Raw genomic sequence first — 14,231 nt, forward strand, 5'->3', positions numbered from 1 at the left:
CCAGCACCAGCACCAGCACCAGCACCAGCACCAGCACCAGCACCAGCACCAGCACCAGCACCAGCACCAGCACCAGCACCAGCACCAGCACCAGCGCCAGCGCCAACACCAGCAACGTGGCAACGCTGCAACCCAGTTCCACTTTGAATACTACCGCGACTAGATCGCACGCCATGTCCACACCGTCACGCACCCGTTCACGATCGAAATGCAATGATACCATTTCTTCACCCCAATCATTTGAGCCAAATTTGTGGTTCATTTTTCGTGACCTTTTTTTCATTCTTTTTTTTTTTTTACCCTTCGTCCGGAGGCCGGACGGGGCGATGACACGACGCACACGTAGGCGCTGTCGGCTGCGATGTCGGCACCACCCTGAACGAGGCCGTGAGTGGACGCATCTCGTCGCGCCGCAGGAGCTGGTCAAACAGCCGCAGTCGCGAGGGCTCGCGCCGATCAGACGCATGCAGTTGCCGCCACACCCATTGCGGTCCCGGCGAAATCGCACGCATCATCGCCGACAGTTGGCCATCGTCGCTCGAGTCGCGGCTATGCCGTCGGCGGAACACAGGGCGACCGCCATCACCATTGTCATCGTCGCTGCTCGCACTGCTGCTGTCGTCGTCGTCGCTCACACCGCCATCACCATCGTCGCTGGTCCTCCCCCCGTCATCGTAGGCTTGCGACGACGACGAAAAAGACAAAGACTCTGCATCGGCAGGCGGAACGAGAGACGAAGGAAGATGCGATAGTGCATACGTGCCAATGTGCCGGTCGTGATGGAAGTCGAGTTCGGCCGGGGCGGCAGAAGCATACATCGGATCAGTGCGCATCGCAGCTAGAAAATCGTGCACCGTCGCGTCGTCGGATTGCACGCCGGCTTCGGTCCCATCCGCATGGCTCGCGCTTCGCCCTGTCCGGTCAGCTTCATCGAAGCCGCTTCTCGCGACGGATCTGACGCCGCTGCTATCCCCCTCGTCGCCGTCGTCACCCCAATCGTCATCCAGGTCGTCATCCTGGTCGTCATCCAGTTCGTCATCCAGGTCATCTTCGTCGTCCTCGTCATCATGGTCATCCTGGTCATCATCCTGGTCACCTTCGTCGTCTTGTTGCTCGCCTTCTCCTCCGGACGACAAGATTCCGGCATCCGACTCATCGTCGCTATCCAGACCGAGGAGCGACAGACCTGATGGCGGCAGTAGGAACCGCGGACGCGTGCCACCGCCGTTGGTCTTCGTGGCGAGGTACCTCGCTTTAGGACCCAAATTGCGCCTATGCAGCGGTGCGGCGGAATGTACAGTGATGTCGGATGTGATGCCTGCGGTAAAGATGTAGGGCAGCGTCGGATGGATGAGCGCCGTGTTGACGATGCTCTGTCCGCCGCCGAGCACGTAAGAGAAGCGATCTAGTTTGGCGGGGCGCACGATCCTGTCCGCGCGAAGAATCGAGCCGCTGCAGTAGGCTACTTCCGAGTCGTGGTCCACCTCGCCCTCGCCGGCAATGTCCGAGTCGCTATCGCTCTCGTCGGACCCAACGGCCTCAGCTTCACTGCCTGGTCTCTGGGTGGACGCTTTGGTTTCGGATTCGAGGCCGTGAGGCTTGAGTGCCGGTGCACGCTGCTTGTGCAGCTGCGAGGTCTCGCGAAGCCATTCCTTGCGGCTGACGAACTCGCGGCGCAGCTTGAGATCCTCGACAGGCGGGATGCGAAAGATGTAGGCTCGAAAGTCGTCGCTTCCAATGGCATAATGCAGATCGCCTGTCTGCTGTTCGAGACCAAACGAGCCGTGCTTGATGGTACAGCACGAGGAGAGCTTCTTGGGTGCGGCGGGAGTGCCCGGAGCCACGCCGGCATGTCTGAAACTGTGCGGGGGGACATGGTCCTCTACGATGGACGACTCGAGCGTGGCGAGAGGATCCGGATCGTTGATGGCATAGATGGTGGGACGGTAGCGAGAGACGCTCGAGGCGAGAAAGCGACCCGAAGGATCGAAGCAGATGCTGTTGGTCTCGGCTGCAGCGGCGATGAGGCCTCGTGAGCACGAGTTCTGCATGAGCGAAGTGTGGTAGTTGAGCACGGCATCTTTGCTGGAGAGTGGCCGGTCTGGGTCGGAAGAAAAGCACTGGCGCACGTCATAAAGACGCGTGCTGCCGGTGATGCGACCGCACGTGGCGGCAGCAAAGGTGTTGCCATCCGATTCGTTGGGATTCCACTGCACGGACGAGAAGCCGGCAATGGCGTCGGATCGAGTGGCAGAGACACGCTCGTGAGGAAGGCGGATGTCGATGAGGTTGAGATTGCCGGCATCGTCGCAGCTGAGCAGCAGGTTGGGATTGGTGGGGTGAGCCGAGATCTCGGGCACCGAATCGTCGTGGCCACCGATTGAGCCGTGATTGAGGGGACTGCGTGCTTCGGGCCCTTTCTCGACGTATGAACGCAGAGGCATACTGGAATGCTCGACGTCGTAATAGAGGATCTGGCTGTCGTTGCCGGTGGAGAAGAGGTACTTGTTTTGCGCTGCCCACGAGATGGAAAAGATGTTGGACTGATGACCGTGCAGGCTGACGATGGGCGTAACAGGGTCGTCATTGCTATCGATGTTGAGAAAGAGGTCGCGAACGTGTATGTCGCAGTCGTCGCCTCCACTGGCAAGCCAGCGACCCTGACCTCGCGAGATGGCGAGAGCGTTTACGCAAGAGGTGTGGCCCCCAAGAGAGCGGCGGATGCGAAATTGCTCCCTCTCGATGTTATGCTGAAGGGCCGAGCGACGGTGCGCTACGACCTGGCCTATCGACCGCGAGGATGCGCCAAAAGGGACGCGGCCCCACTTTTCGTCGGCGACGAAGGACAGTCCCGAGCGTGGGAGATATAGTGAATCGAGGCGGGATGGAAGCTTTTCAGCGTCGTCGAGATCGATACCAGCATGTGCATCTACCGACCTGTCATCTCGTTGCCGAGCAGCATTGTCGGAGTGGCCGCGCTTGCGCTTGGAGGTGGGCATGGCCGTGGTATGGTGTCAGCCGCCAGCGTGGATGGCGACCCGACTCGAGGAAGCGCTCGGATGTCGACACTTCATCACCGTGTCGTAGTCAGTCAAGCGGGTCGTGAGAGTGATCAAGACAAGTGGCAGAGCAGCAGTGGCCGTCACACCTGTAGCAGCAGGCGACTGAGCATGTCGTGAGAATGTGATGAGCGTCGAATGTGACCGAGTGATGGAGAGCGAGCTGCGGCTAACCTTGCGTCGGCAATTCCGATTCCCGACTTCTCCGCGGGCGCAGCAAAATCAAGGCACCACACAAGGAAAAATGCCAGCCAGGTCCGGCTCAGCGGGTAAGAGGGTCGCGAAGAGGAAAACGTGCGTCCGGCGGAGACCCGACGGCACGAGAGCGCTGCGATCCGTCAGCAGCAGCAGGGGAGGGGAGAAAAAAAAGAGGCCGGCTAGAGTCCGATCAATGCGCCGCGGCGCGCCATCCATCCGAACGTGACTCCGTCTCGAGACGGCTTGGCTCTGCACTGCATGACGCTTCCACCGCCGTTCGCCTCTTGTTCATCACCCTCATCGGCTCATCCGACCCGACTCTCACGCTTTGGAATTGCTAGACTCAGTGGCGCAAGGACACGGGCATCCGCATCGTCTCGGTATCGACTGCGATCGAGGCGCATGTGCGGCAAAACAGCCTGAACATCGGATCGGTGAACAGGCAGCGCTGACTCGACGCATCAAAGTTTGTCCGCTGCGACTGTCTGTCGTCGGCTTCTCCGTGCCGCTGTTGCTGTCGCTGCTGCTCGAGTGACTCGCAGCGCGTCATCATGGACTCTTCCGGTCACGCCGACGCGCGCCACGTCAAGCGGAAACGATCCGCTTCGCCATCGAGCTCGTCCACTCGACCCTCGCAGACGACGCCGCTGCCGCACTTTCACGAACTCGGTGGTGCAAAGCAGCCGCGCCATGCGCATTCGCATCTGCACTCGCAGCACTCCCATCTCCACTCGCATGCGACATCACGCCCGGCGGACGACTCTGATCCGTACGCGCGCTCGCTCCATGCCCGTTCGCGCTCTTCCACCCAGTCGCAACAGCAGCAGCAGCAGCAGCAGCATTCTGACTCGGAGCGCGACGAACACGACATCGATGCTGCTATCCATTCCCCACGCCAGGCACGCTCTCCCTACGCCACCAGCGACTTGCGCGGCTCGCCCTCGACGACGCATGTAGATTCGGTCGCTTCGCCGTCCATCAGGCCGCTCTCCAGCATCAATCATCGTCCCGTTGCGTCGTCGTCGTCGTCGATCTCCAACAACGGGGCCGCTACCACCAACTCCTCATCGCGCTATCTCGCACAGCACCACCATGGCTCGACTCACAGTCTAAACGCATCCTCTGCGCGCCACGACGACGCCCCCTCGCCGTCGTCTTCGCATTCCTATCGACCTCGTTCGCCAGTGCAGTACTCCTCTCGGTCCGGATCCCACCCGACTGTGACTCACGCCTCGCCCAGCATCCCTTCAAAGCCTCTCTCTGCAGCTACTGCCACCGAATCGTCCCATCTCGCTGATCTCGAAAACGACCTCGCCTCCATCACGTCTCCGCAGCAGCGCGCTTCGTCGAGCGCCACGCCACAGACGCCCCTCACATCTGCTCACAAGATGGACAACCACGCCTCTCTCAGAGACGAACATGCGCGGACGTCTGCGTCGGCTGATCCGTCTGCCACCTCGTCTCCCGCCGTCAAGAAGGAGCAGTCGACGCCGTCGGAAAAGCCGCGCGGGGGTCAGGCGTGTCTCGAGTGTCGCCTGGCCAAGGTGCGCTGTCTACCCTCGGACGAGTCGGAAAGCTGCCAGCGCTGCCACCGCTTCAACTTTGAATGTCTCTTTGTCCAGCACAAGCGCGGCAGAAAGCCAAAAAGCAAGCTCCAGGGACGCGACCTCACGCTGCTCGCAGAAGCCGCCTACGCCACCAATGCATCGCCCGTACAGACCGATCGTCCGGCAGCGCGCAAGTCCGCTTCGACTTCCAATCTGGTCACCTCGGTGCCTTCCGCTACAGCTACAGCTGCTGCTGCTGCTGCTGCTGCTGCTGCTGCGGCTCCAGCACCGTCGGCCGCCTCGCCCGGAGTGCGATGGAGCAACGCTCCCGACGGCTCCTTTCCAGCGGCTCCCTACTCTCGCGACTATGCTGAGCGCGGCCGACGTTCGACCATCCACAACAGCATGGATCTTGACAACGAAACGAGACGTGACGCCTCCCCAGCCTCCACCTACTTTCCCAAACGCTCCTCCTCGGCATTTGCACCGCACGCGGACACGCGGGCAGCGCTCGAGCCAAAGAATCTCTTTGGCGTCGATGTTGGCCGCATGACCCAGGCCATGCAGCAGGCCATGCGCTCGTTAGAGAGGAGGCGCGGCGCCCCCTATACCCTCGTGACTAACAACGAGATCTCCAGCGTAGACAACGGCGACGACGACACCAGCGACATGGGCGCCACACCCCCGGCCCCTGGCGCCGCCACCGCCGCAGACACGAACGCGGTCAACGAGAGCTTCGAGCTCATCGCCGAACAGCCGCTCACGCTGCGTGTCATGCTCAAGCCGTTCGAGGTGTCGGACCAGCCCGACTGTGAGACGCCGCGCATCCTGTCGGACGACCGCAATCCGCTCGCCTCGCAGCCATCGCAGCCGCAGCTCAACGACCCCATCACACAGGGCATCCTCTCCGAGCCCGCCGCTCGCGCGTTGTTCGACCTGTTCATGCACCACTGCAACGCCTGGAGCGGTGTCTTTGACCCGTCGCTCCACACGCACGACTTTGTGCGCAAGCGCTCCTCGTTCCTCTACACCGTGCTGCTCTACGTCGGCGCAAGGCACTCGCGGCGCCCGGCGGCACACCACCTCATCGTGCGCGAGAAGCGCGGCGAGTCGATCGCCGAAGCCGACTGGGATTTGGCCTATGCCGATCCGCTCGTAAACCGCTCGGCGGCTGCGGCGGACGAGTACGCTCTCCAGATTCGGCGCCGCATCCACGAGCAGGCACGCGAGCACGCCGCACGCGCATTTGTCGACGGCGACCGCACCGTGCTGTGCTGCCAGGCGTTCTTCATCCTGGCGAGCTGGAAGCCGCTCGACGACGGCCTGAGCGTGATCCAGGTGGGCTACGCCTTCCGGCTGGCGATGGACATCCAGCTGCACGCCGAGATGCCCAACTGCGTCAAGCCGAGCGACTCGAACCTCGACGCGGCGGGGCGGCAGCGGTACGAGGCGGTGCAGCGGCGCTTCCGCAACCGGCAGCGCACGTTCCTCATGCTGTTTGTGCAGGACAAGTCGCAGCAGATCTCGAACAAGATCACGACGCACTCGATCTCGTCGGACAACGTGCTGATCCGGCGGTGCCAGACGTGGTGGCGCCATCCGGGCTCCATCCCAACGGATGCGTTTGTGTGCGCCTCGGCCGACATCCGGCGCATCCAGGGCAAGTACGTCGAGCTGTACGACCGCATCGAGGCGCTCACCTCGGCCACCTCGGACGGGCCGAGCATCATGATGCCTGCGTTTTTGTCCGATCTGTTCGAGTGGAATGCGCGCTGGCACGAGGCGCTCGGGCTGCGCGAGGATGCAGACGAGGACGTGCACAGCGACGACGCCGCCGCGGTGCACCGACGGTGCCAGCGCCTGTGTCTGCAGCTGTGGAAGGACAATGTCAAGACGTACGTGTCGTCGCTCGTGCTCAAGTCGAGCCTGAAGCAGGCTGCGCTGCAGGAGCACCAGGAGATCGTGCGCAACCACCACCGGCGCTCCGCCACGCGCGGCACCGAGGACCGCGACTCGGTGTCCGGCAAGTCGCATCTTTCGAGTGGGCTCGAGCCGGGCATGGTGAATCTCATGGCCATGCCTGCGTTTTGGCCGTGCGTCGAGGGCGCACGTGGCGTGCTGGAGGCGGTGTGTGCCTTCCCGCCCGAGCGGCTGCAGTGCGCGCCGGACGCGACGATCATGCAGACGACGCATGCGGCGGTGCTGTTGTGCAGCCTGGCGACGGTCAAGTCGCAGCCGCCGCTGGGGACGGGCTACCTGCGCTCCAACATCCAGCTGATCGACCAGACCAGCGCCGCGTTCCGCCGCGCGAGCATCACGCAGGAGGACACGGTGCTGCACATTGCCATGTACCTCGAGTCGCTGCTGCGCCCCAAGAATGCGCAGCCGCGCCACAGCGCCGCCGCCACCAACGGCAAGACGGGCGTGGCGAGTGTGCAGTCCGGTGGCTCGGTCGCCGGAGCAGCGGGCGCGGTGGGTGCGCAGCTCCACCAGCATGGCTCGGCCAGGGGCAATGCGCCCGCTGACACGCTGCAGGGTGGCGGGGCCGCAACGAGCGGCGCGACGCCGCTGGACGGGGCCGCACTCGGCGCGTCGGGGATGGGCAACTTTGCGCAGTTTACCAACTTTACGCTCATGTCCAACAACACCGACATGTTCTACTCGGGCACCAACGGCGGCGGCGTCGGCGGCGGCAATGGGCGATGGCTCAACGGCGCGCCTGGCGTACCGCCGCAGGAGGGCAATTTGTTCTTCAACGGCACGGGCAGCTTTGACCGCGAGGGGCTGGATGCGATTGCATCGGCGGCAGCGGCGGCGGCAGCGGCGCAGAACATCGAGGAGGGCAGTGCGGCGCCGATCGACATGGCGGGATGGTCATCGGCCATGGGCCCGAGCGGGGCGGCGCAGACTGCGGTGGCGGCGCCATGGAACAGCCTCATGTTTGGCGCGACCAACGGCGGCGGAGGTGTAGCCGAGGGCTATCAGAACACGGCCGCGGTGTTTAATGCACCGAACGCGAACGCAACGCCCAACACGCGCGAACAGGCCGACGAGACGCTGCGCATGCTGTTGCGCTTCCTCGACGGCTAGCTCGCTCATCACTGGGAATAGAAAAGCTTAGCATTGACACTTGGAGTGAGGTGGGACTAGACGAACTGGAAGGGGGTGGGATGGCCGTGTTGGAGGGTGATGCCCTTTGTCTGGGTGAACTCGCGAATGCCTTCTGGGCCATTGAATCTACCGTAACCGGAGTTCTTCCAGCCTCCATGAGGCATTTGAGGGTCGTCATGGACGGGCTGGGCATTGATATGGACCTGACCTGCGTCGATGCGGCCTGCGATTTCGAGGGCGAGCATTGTGTTTGTCGAGTAGATGCTTGCGGCGAGACCGTAGTCGGGGGTGTTTGCGATCTGGATGGCCTGGTCGACGCTGTCAAAGGTGATGAGCGACAGCACTGGGCCAAAGGTTTCTTCGGTGTAGATCGACATTTCGGACGTGACGGGGGAGAGCACAATGGGTTGAACGAGTGCACCCTCGAACGAGGCCTGACCAACAACAACCGAGGCACCCTTTGAAACGGCATCGGTGTAGAGCACTTGCAGACGGTCGGCGGAGGCTTTGTTGAAAAGCGACCTCATGGCGTGTTTGTCCTCCATGCCCTGTGCCAACTTGGCCGTAAACACTTGCTTGTTCTGGTCGAACATCGTCGTCAAGGTCTGTTGCAACTTTTGGGCGACATTCTTGTGGACCAAGACATTGTTGACAGCCATGCAGATCTGGTTGCTGTTAAGATATCCTCCGAACAAAATACCATTTGCGGCCAGGTCGAGATCGGCATCTTCCAGAACGATCAGCGGGGCTTTACCGCCCAGTTCGAGTACGACGGGTTTGAGGTGCTTAGCGGCGGTGGCTGCGATGATGCGACCCACACGGGTGGAGCCGGTGAAGTTGACCTTGCGCACGCGCGGGTGTGCAATCAGTGCCTCGGTCACCTCAGCCGCATGTGCCGGATCCACATGCACAACATTAAGCACTCCCTTGGGCAGACCTGCATCGATGAGGATCTGTGCAACCGAGAGATGGACGCGCGGTGCGAATTCCGACGTCTTGAGCACCGCCGTGTTTCCCGCTGCAATCGCATACAGCACCGACCTAAGCCCCAACACAAACGGAGCATTCCAGGGCGCAATGGCGAGGACTACGCCGTACGGTTCACGACGGACGATCTTGATCGCTCCGTCTTCGCCGGGGGGAAGCATCTCGGACTTGAGTGCAGCCGTCATGGATTCAGCAGCAGCAGTGAGGTGACCTAAGCCAAGAACGCCGAGTTCAAATCCGGCCAGACCGCGCGATACAACCGTCTCCTGCATCGTGTTCACCGCGTACTGCGGGATGCGCTCCTGCAGAAGCGAGGCGGCTTTGAGGATGATCTCGCGTCGGCGCGAGACGGGCGTAGCCTTCCAGGCTGGAAACGCAGCCGCAGCAGAGTCGACTGCGAGCTTGGCTTCGGCGGGAGAAACGGCGTGGACACGGTGCGTCACTTGGCGTGGCGAGTCCGACGACTGGTCCGTACGGTACACGGCGTACGTGTGCGAGGTAGTGTAGGGAGCATTGTCGATGATACACGGCAGCGTCGAGGCCGAGATAAAGTCGACCGTGGCCGAGTCGGATGTAGCTGCGGGCGTCATGGCGAGCGCAGTCAGAAGGAAGGGGGAGGGGAAAGATGGATGGAAAGGGGGAGGGAAGCCGACTGATGTCAGCGGCTCATTTTTATGATCTGCAGGAACAAAGACGCACGGGACAGCCAAGCAACGCACGGGAAGCCAACAGCGGCCCAGGTGGGGAGAGCCGCTCCTCCCCGTTCCCATCCATATCGCCTGGGCTCAACTCAATCTTCGGGAACACGGAGGTCGAGCATTCTGCACTTCATCCCCGAGCTGGTGGGGACGCGGCGTGGGAAGCTCGCCTCCGTGATCCGCAAGATGCCCCGCCCACTCGCTTCCCTCCACACGTCTCGCGATCCGCTTCCGTATGAAGGTTCGGCAAGCTTGCCGTGAATTCCGTCGCGCTGGCGCCTCAAAAACCCCGTTGGGAGCTGCCCTTTCATCATTGCCTTGGTGCTCCTTTCCCAAGTGCCTCGGTGTGGGAATCGTGCTCGTCGTGGCGTGGATCGCTTCATCGCAGCTGTCAGCTTTGTGCCTGCCATGCACCGACGAGGTTGCCGAAGTGGCTGGCCCCCGCAGAACCTCAAATCGAACTTAACATGTAAAGGCAATCGCCAGCACGTGACTCGGAACGACACGTTTTCCGGCCGGAAACGTTGGAGTGTTACTTTGGGCGGCGCACGCGGCGGCGGGTGGTGGTGGTGCTGAGTTGCATACGAGTGTTGATCTCGACGCCTTTGCTCCTCACCACGCACACTTCCACCAACCTCTCACCCCGGTGATCCCACTAAACTGCACACGCTGAACAGCAACTGTGCTCTAGTGGAGTATATACAGCATGGCGACGGCACAGGCAGCCGCGGCGACACGCACGCACCTCACGCTCAAGGGATCGACGGCGCTCGTGCACGAGTTCTTCAACTACTCGGTGCAGTCCATCCTGTACCAGCGCAACATCTATTCGCCGGACGACTTCAAAACGGTCAAAAAGTATGGTCTTCAAATGCTCGTCACCACCGACGATGGGTTGGCCGAGTATCTGGATACCGCCATGGCGCAACTTAAAGTCTGGTTGGAGAGGGGCGACGTCACACGGCTTGTTGTCGTCATTGTCGAGAAGGACTCGGGCGAGACGCGAGAGCGATGGCAATTCGACGTCGAGGTGATCAATCAACCTCTCAGCGATACTGCGGAAGACGAAAAGAAGGGATCGGGGGTGAAGAAGACGGATGCCCAAGTGAGGGCGGAAATCGCTGCGCTGATCAAACAGATCACTGCCAGCTGCACCTTTTTGCCCGTGCTGGACGAGCCGTGTGCATTTCAAATCCTCGCCTACACAAACAAGGACACCGAAGCTCCTGCCGACTGGATCGACTCCGACGCACGCTTGATAGCAGAGGGCCAGGCCGAACAGGTCCGCCTCCGCAGCTTTAGCACCCACGTCCACCGCGTAGACGCCATGGTCGCCTACCGCAGAGAAGAAGATGACGACTAGCACCCCCCGAAAGAAAAGACATTCGCAAAGACATGTTTGCATTCAGCCTGTGTGTGCGGCATCGCTAGTCCAGTTCATCCGGCTCCAATGTGGGTCCACCCATGCGCGCCTCGGTCGCACGTCGAATCCGATCCCGCATCTCGTCCCTACTCTCACCCTCCTGCTGTTGCGGGAAGAAGTCGTCGCGATCATCCACCAGAGGCGGACTCGATACGATCGCATTCACCTCCACCCCGTTCGTCCCTCCAGCCGTGGCAGGTGGCGACGGATACACGGTGGACGTGATCGTAGTCGACGCAGGTGGCTGCGTCTGGAACGTGGTTGTCGTCGTCCCGCGCGAGTCGTGCGAAACCCTCGCATCCCCACCGCCATTGCCGTTGCCGTAGCCATTACCGGTGCCGGAAAGCGTGTTGCCGTTGCCGTTGCCGTTACCGCTGCCAAATGCCGTGATGAAGAACGCACTGAACGGGTTCGGCGGTGAAGGCCACCCTCCAGGAACACTCCCCGTTGCATCCACCGCATCTCCGTCCTGCGTATCTGCCCCTCGCGCATCTGTACTGCCACCTGCAGCACTAGCATCGCCCTCACCGCGCGGCTTGGCGATGCTCACCCTACACACGGGACACGTGCCGTGCAGCCTGAGCCAGGGCACCAAACAGTCCTCGTGAAAGATGTGCGCGCACGGCATGGACACCAACTCCTCCTGCTGTTCCGCCTCCTCCCCTTCCTCCTGCCTGTCGTCGGGCGTGGGGAGAAAGTCGTCCTTGCACGTGGGGCAGTCCTGATTCTTTGCACGTTGGATCCTCTCCGTATCCTCGCGTGTGAATCGCTCGAGCTTTTCGATGACCTCCTCGGACGCGGGGGGCGGGGCATTGGATCCCTGCGTCTGCTCCATGAGCTGGCTGATGATGTCGTCGAGCCCCTGCTGGCCGAGCACGTAGTCGCCCCACTGCCCGCGCGGCCCGCCGTGCGCACCTGCCGCCAGCACGTCGAGCAGCGACCCTCCTCCGCCCCCTGGTGCACCCGGCTCGCCAAATAGGCCCGTGAAGAGATTGCGCAGCGCAGCGAGCTCGGGCGGCAGCTCGTCGGTGCGCGCCTGCGGCGATTGCGGCGGCTGGTGGTAGGTGCCGGTGCCGCGGTTGTCGTGGTTGAAGCGTCGGCCGTCCGCAGCGCTGCCGGCACCACCCATGCCGTCGTCATGCACGTGGTCGTCGTCTGGCTGTGCGGGCTCGCCGAAAGCAAAACGAAGAAAGTTGGACAGCGTCGGTGGAGTGCGCATGTCGTGCTGTTGTTGCTGTTGTTGCTGCTGTTGCTGCTGCTGCTGCTGCGCCGCGCGCTGGTACGGATCTCCCCCGCCCGAGCCATACTGGACGTTCCACTGCAGACCGAGCGGGCCAAAGGATGTGGAGCCCGAGCGTGTTGTAGACTGTGATTCCGACTCTCGAGACCGTGGCTCCTGCGCTGGCGCTGCAGCGTTTGAATCTGACTGCGCACCCGACGAGCTGGAAGGTTGTGTGCGGTTGGCTCCTTCTTGCGCGCGTGCGGCACCTGACGCCAGCGCCATCAGCAGCCCGCCGAGCCCCTGACCACCGGTAGGCGCGCCGAAGGCGATTGAGGGTGCTGCGCCGGCACGACTGGCGTGTGGATGCAAAGGCTGAAAGGGAAAGTCGTCATCTTCGTCGGGATCGTCGAAAAAGTCGGCCGGATGGGTAGCGGTACCTTGATCAATGATCTCGACGAACTGACCGTTGCAGCGTGGACAGGTGGGGTCGGGCGTCATGAGCGGGCGGATCTCGATGCCGCACTCGTGACAAAAAGCCATCTGGTTGATGCCGCCCGCACTCGGCTGCGAGCCGGACGATGGCGAGGCCATTGTAGCGAGTGTGAAGGTGTGGCGATGTCGATGCGGTTGCGATGAAGAGAGGAGGGCATCGGCCGTTGCATCCGCTGTTGGATGTCGCGAGCGAGGAAGCGGGCTCGAGCGCCAAAGGGTGGGATTGGCAATTTGACTCAGCCTCGTGCGCATGATTTTGGGCGTGCAGTGCAGTGCAGCAGTGCAGCCGATTCTCTCAGATTCACCGCTTCGCTGCGCCTCCCAAAAGTGGAGGGCTGCGTGCCAAATCGAGCACCGCTCATCGCTGCACACTCGAGCTTCACGTCGAAAGGGCTGGCGTTTCTAGGTCTTGCGCTTCTTGGTGGGCGAGGGTTCTAGGGAAGATTCGGCGTCGAGGTTCTGCGAGCGAGTGCGTGCAAAGAACGAGCTGAGCTTGGTCTGCTTGCTGTCGAACGCGCCCCTTCCGATGCCGCCCTTTTGACGCTTGACGTTGGCCAGGTGACGCACGTCGTTGGCACGGAAGAGATCCGTGATTGGTCGCAGCGCTGCGGCTGGATGGGGCGGCGGCTGCACCTTGAGACTGAACATGCCCGTATTGGCTGCAAACGGCAGGAAGCCCGGCTGGGCCGAGGTGTGCGAGATGGTGGTGGGCGGATGCGCCGACAGAAAGCTCGAGATCCACATGCCGTGCGAGACGAGCACGATGTGCGCGATCGGAGCTTCCGATGGTGTCGCCGTTGAGTGAGTGGATGCCAGGCTGCATGCGGCCTCGAGCCACTCGGCGCCGACCCGCCGCACACGCTGCGCAAAGTCGATGCGCGACTCGCCGTTGCCTTGGCCCTTTGGATAGCCAGCAACATGTGTGCCTCCGCGCGTCGACTCTTTCCAGCCAAAGTCCTTCTCCGCCAGTCCAGGATCGACGATGAGAGCGAGCCAATCGCGCGACAGCTGCTCTTGCATCACCTCCAGCCGACTCGTGCCTGGCTGGTCGAGCCTATCTTCGACGATGTGCTCCGAGGGTCGGAGTGCACGCGAGCACGCAGCGTGAATCGCCTCGGCCGTCTTGCGTGCTCGACCGATTGGACTGCACACCACCAGCGTAGGTGGAGGAAGATCCAGGCGTGATATCGAATCTTTGCTTTCACCATCTTTGCTGCATGTCGTCGCCCAAGTGCGCGCGAGCGCATCCACCTGCGCCTGACCAAACACGGTCAGTGGCGAATCGGTCACGCCCTGCAGTAAGCGGTTCATGTTGCCCGTCGTCTCGCCATGGCGCACCAGCGTCAGTATCGCATGCGGCATGGCGCCATGTGGCCGTAGCAAGAGTGCCGAGCAGATCCGTTGCCACCCGCACCTTCTTTCCGCTCATGCAAGTGGAGCAGGACCTGCAGCTCGAGAGGGCGGATTCGAGGTGGAGGTTGGAGCAGATCGCCG

The 14,231-nt window shown here is 62.3% G+C and overlaps 6 protein-coding genes across 6 annotated transcripts; 2 read left to right on the forward strand and 4 right to left on the reverse strand.

Moving 5' to 3' along the window:
* Positions 1-7: 7 nt before the first annotated feature.
* On the reverse strand, positions 8-2,999 carry PAN0_030d6208 (WD40 repeat-like protein; the record flags this gene model as incomplete). Its single annotated transcript, XM_014798321.1, has 3 exons — positions 8-125; positions 301-419; positions 509-2,999. Coding segments are annotated over 3 exons (2,728 nt in total), but the record flags the coding sequence as incomplete, so codon positions are not given.
* An 809-nt stretch (positions 3,000-3,808) lies between these two features.
* On the forward strand, positions 3,809-7,894 carry PAN0_030c6209 (uncharacterized protein; the record flags this gene model as incomplete). Its single annotated transcript, XM_014798322.1, has 1 exon — positions 3,809-7,894. One exon carries the CDS (start codon positions 3,809-3,811, stop codon positions 7,892-7,894), a length of 4,086 nt encoding a protein of 1,361 aa, XP_014653808.1.
* A 56-nt stretch (positions 7,895-7,950) lies between these two features.
* PAN0_030d6210 (aldehyde dehydrogenase) lies at positions 7,951-9,492 on the reverse strand (the record flags this gene model as incomplete). Its single annotated transcript, XM_014798323.1, has 1 exon — positions 7,951-9,492. The coding sequence occupies one exon, from the start codon at positions 9,490-9,492 to the stop codon at positions 7,951-7,953; it is 1,542 nt and encodes a 513-aa protein (XP_014653809.1).
* An 814-nt stretch (positions 9,493-10,306) lies between these two features.
* PAN0_030c6211 (DNA-binding protein) lies at positions 10,307-10,963 on the forward strand (the record flags this gene model as incomplete). The annotated part of the gene is made up of 1 exon (XM_014798324.1): positions 10,307-10,963. The coding sequence occupies one exon, from the start codon at positions 10,307-10,309 to the stop codon at positions 10,961-10,963; it is 657 nt and encodes a 218-aa protein (XP_014653810.1).
* A 64-nt stretch (positions 10,964-11,027) lies between these two features.
* On the reverse strand, positions 11,028-12,836 carry PAN0_030d6212 (RING finger protein 115; the record flags this gene model as incomplete). Its single annotated transcript, XM_014798325.1, has 1 exon — positions 11,028-12,836. One exon carries the CDS (start codon positions 12,834-12,836, stop codon positions 11,028-11,030), a length of 1,809 nt encoding a protein of 602 aa, XP_014653811.1.
* Positions 12,837-13,139: 303 nt separating this feature from the next.
* Positions 13,140-14,099, reverse strand: PAN0_030d6213 (phosphoglycerate mutase-like protein; the record flags this gene model as incomplete). The annotated part of the gene is made up of 1 exon (XM_014798326.1): positions 13,140-14,099. The coding sequence occupies one exon, from the start codon at positions 14,097-14,099 to the stop codon at positions 13,140-13,142; it is 960 nt and encodes a 319-aa protein (XP_014653812.1).
* Between the last annotated feature and the right edge of the window lie 132 nt (positions 14,100-14,231).

The sequence above is a fragment of the Moesziomyces antarcticus genome (genome assembly GCF_000747765.1).
Source record: "Moesziomyces antarcticus DNA, scaffold: scaffold_v10030, strain JCM 10317, whole genome shotgun sequence".
Lineage (NCBI taxonomy): Eukaryota > Fungi > Basidiomycota > Ustilaginomycetes > Ustilaginales > Ustilaginaceae > Moesziomyces > Moesziomyces antarcticus.